Below are 4,087 nucleotides of genomic sequence, written 5' to 3' on the forward strand. Positions count from 1 at the left end.
TATATACACACACACACACACTTCGCTCATCATCTTCAAAGATCTTAATGGTGTCAATGATACAAACAGCTGAATTTGATATGAACGTGGAGAATCATGAGGGCATGTCCTTTGGAAAACACATTTTCACTAATATCTTGAGGTGAGAGGTCAACTGACTCCTCTAAATATGGCCATGACAATTGTTCTGGCTAAAATCACAGAGGAGTTAAATTTTCCACTCAGAAATCGCCCACCGCTCTATTGTTCCTCACCAAAATGAATTCATTCAACATGTTTGCCTATTCACATCTAAATGAACTTCAGCAGTCGGCAAGCAGTGACTACGACTGGAAGGTTGTTTTGCGGAAACGTCTGAACTTCTCCAAGTCTCTTATTCAGAGGGACTGAAAGAGGATTTTTATACTGCTGATTAAAAGATAAAGTATTTTAAGTAGTTTAAGTAGTTGACTCAACCTAGCCTGCACTCTTTTTTTTGTGCGTTTGTTTGTTTCATTTTGTGTTATTGTTTTGGTGATAAATCTGGAGCCGTTGTGGTTGTGTGGTACACCAGGGGGCCCCATCCTCATCTTGTATCTTCAACTTCTCATGATGATATTACTTGCTTTTGATTTTCTCAGATTAACAAAGCTCCTCCAGAGCCACAGAAATCATTCACAGTTGCCATTAAACACTTTTCAAGCTCACCAATATTGACAAACGACAGTACCTGGATAGAATAATGATGAACATTTTAAACTGAAAGCAAAATTATATATTTTCTTCAATTTTTTTTCTATTTAATACAGCCAAAATGTGTTTAACAGTTCATTAATCTTCATCCTCCTGTACGTAACGATTTGTCTGTGTGCTCTGCGTTCTTCAGGATCTGCTTGTGACTGTTTTCGAGAATGGCAGCCTGGTGCAGGACTACACCCTGGAGGAGATCAGGAAGAACGCTCGGCTGAGGGACGAGGAGGTGAACCCCACCCTTCACAACCATGAACAGGAGCTGCTGCACAATCACATCATCAACGGGATTCATTAGAGCAACCTCAAAGCTAAATAATACTTCAGTTTTTAACTGGGTGCACTGGAATGAGGAAAGACACCCGTGTATAAATCTAATCTCAACATGTTGAAGGGACGGAAATGCTGTTTTACAAGACACTAACATAAACTATAACAAAATGTTCAAATGGTTTTATTGATTGAAGTAATCATCAGGTATGGGTTACACTTGCTAGTGCTTATATACAGTATTTGATTTAAGGTCAATTTCCAGCCTAAAAATGACATTCACATACAACAAAACTGCATTGTCAGTTATGTTTCCAGAAAAATATAACTCCTCCCGGATTACGTCCCATGTGAATCCAAAAGTCCACATTGATTTGTTTTTATTTAGGACCGTAACTTAAATAACGTAAGAAATATAGTTATTTTAAGCCAAACGTGATGTTTTTACTAAACATAACCAAGTAATTTTGTTGCGTTTTGTTTGAATTTACAACGTTAATATTTAATTCCGGGAGGAAATAGGTTTCCCTCGTAACCTGATTGAGAAAAAGTTGATTTTGTAGGAGAAAGTGTTGCAGTGTCAGCAATAATATATTACTGCAGCCCCACATTCTGCCCTTTAGTTTGGTTAGTGTAAGAAACACAATCCGTACAAATGTACAGTAGCCTATACAAATGAAGACATCATAACACTGACCAGTAGTGCAAAAGGAGCAGATTGCTCTGCACTGCAACAGCTTAGACGAAAATGAAGCCATACCTGTTGTTTCTGTTTCACGCTTTCTGATGCCATTGGCCCACAAAGCAAACTCTATGAATATTCAGATAAATAAATTGTGTAGAATATATAAATGAACCAACAATTTGTGAATTAATTGGATAAATTGTTTAAACTCATTATTATGAAATGTAATTTTGTTATGAATCATTCATACATTGTATTAGTTGATTTTTGTTTAATTACCTACATTCTATTTTAAAATGACCCATTTCAAAACTTTGAAGCTCTTGTTTCATAATCACATGATCAAAGTCACTTTTCTTGATGGTGGTATGGTCAACGCCCTCTGTATTACCAGCCAATCACGTACCCCTGCCTCTCTTGAGCTATCAAGCTCAACAACTGCTACCAAATGTGGCCAGTTAGACTCTGTTAGCCACAGCAGCAGCAATGCTAATGTAGTTATGAGTCAGAAAACCACACGCTGCTGCTGTAGATGCCCACAGACACAGTAATTCATCGCGCCGCATATTTGCGTCAATCGCGCCGCCGGTCTCGCCGGGGACCATTTGTGTACATTCGCGCGAATCACGCTGGACGCGCCGGAGAGGCGGCGGGGCTTATCGCCCTGAAAGCCGTTCAACTGTCCGCCATTAACCATGAAAAAATAACCTATTTCTGCTTAGTACGTGTTGTGAAAGTCACAGATATCCTGGGAAACTAAACGCCGTCATATCTGGGTTCATAATATTGTCCAGAGGAGCTCTGTGGATTTTATCTAAGTGTATTCACTATGTCTAGCAAGCCACACATTGCTGTTTACTACAGCTGTATGAACACAAAATAAACTGATTTGGCTGTGATTTAACAGCAATAAACCGACAAAAAGGGACTCTAAAATAACTATATAATGATGCCGATTTGTACTTGTCTTCTCCGACAAAAAGGGACTCCGAAATAACTATCAACTCAACGCTGATAGGCTAAAGCGCCGGGGCGTAACGCGAATATTTCGCCGAAGTTGAAAAATTTCAACTCAAGCAAATTCGCGTCCATCGCGCCGCAAATTCGCGTCCATCGCGCTGCGCCATTGCAAATTCGCACCGCGCCAGTCTCATCGCATCTGTGCATAGACTTTGTATGTAATCTAATCGCGCGAATAATTCGCGCCGCGTTTGGTGCGAACGCAGCATAAGGCTTAACAAGGTTGCTGATGCTACCTAGCTAGCGTTGTTGTCGCTACGCCACCACGAGACCAAGCACAAATATTTTGAGCAAACGTACCATCTCGCATCCAAAATGAAGGCACAAAAAATAATTGATCTAAGAGCCCAATATGATCAGAAACCTAACTCATGAATTCACTGTCCAACAATAATGTTAACAGAGAGGAATATAGCTGAAACAAGTGGTTTAATAACCACAGAGAAAGCCCCTGCACACACATTTCTCTTTTTAGAAGATGAGAAAAATATGGATGTCGTGGCTTTTTTCGTTGACATCACTTAACACCTGAATAAACCGAATATAAAGCTGCAGGGCAATTCAGTTCAATTCATTTTTCTAAAATTAAGTATTTTATTTTAAGAGTCACATTTTTAAAAGCTACTTCAATATACATGGGACTAAATCATAGCACAAGTAAAACATTATTGTGATGTTCCGGACCTTTAATGAGGAGATTCTCTCTAACTGGACCGCTGCTTTCGAGGATGGTTGGCGAGGTTTTCAAGCTGGAGGTACGCTTGCTTTGACCGGGTGCATCCATACAGTCAACACGCCGACGCACATAATGCAAATCCACTTATTTTAGTAATCAATGACGTTCATGACGAAGATTCCCCCCCGTCCTGACCAACATACACGCACTGCCGGCCCGGCTTTGGTAAACAAAGCACAGAGGAGCTCATATTACAACACACTTCTTTCTCTGCTTAGGTAGACATTACTCCATTATGTCTTTACGTAAACAATAGTGGTTTGATGCTGTATTAATGCTCATAATTTCACACCTTGCCACCCTTAAACTACCTTTATTTAACTGAATGCAGGACTGTTATTGTGCCCTGCTAAAATTAGTGCGTTATGTAACATAATATACTGGAGGTCAGATGTGATTTATAATTAGCAGTATGAAAGAAATTGGATCTGGAAAGCACATGTGGGATGTCCTTAGATGGAATAGTACAGAGGAGGTTTTGTTTAAAACCATGGATTGATTTATGGACATAAAAGGAAACATTCACTGATATTCTCCGTCACATACAGTCAGCCTCTGATGTCCACTGCATTATTTTATGATTTTCATCATTAAGTCTTTCAGTACCAACCTGCCTTGTCTACTTTAGTTAGAAGTATTTTATTTCC

The 4,087-nt window shown here is 39.4% G+C and overlaps 1 protein-coding gene across 1 annotated transcript in view; it reads left to right on the plus strand.

Moving 5' to 3' along the window:
* The window catches only part of nampt2 (nicotinamide phosphoribosyltransferase 2), a 35,478-nt gene extending 33,478 nt beyond the window's left edge, over window positions 1–2,000 (plus strand). The window contains exon 10 of the mRNA XM_031875600.1: window positions 866–2,000. Coding sequence (XP_031731460.1) covers window positions 866–1,027 — 162 coding nt within the window. The 3' untranslated portion in view covers window positions 1,028–2,000. The remainder of the gene's footprint in view (window positions 1–865) is intronic.
* The last annotated feature ends 2,087 nt before the right edge of the window (window positions 2,001–4,087 follow it).

The sequence above is a fragment of the Anarrhichthys ocellatus genome, unplaced genomic scaffold, assembly GCF_004355925.1.
Source record: "Anarrhichthys ocellatus isolate YVR2014 unplaced genomic scaffold, GSC_Weel_1.0 scaffold92, whole genome shotgun sequence".
In the NCBI taxonomy this organism is placed as follows: Eukaryota; Metazoa; Chordata; class Actinopteri; order Perciformes; family Anarhichadidae; genus Anarrhichthys; species Anarrhichthys ocellatus.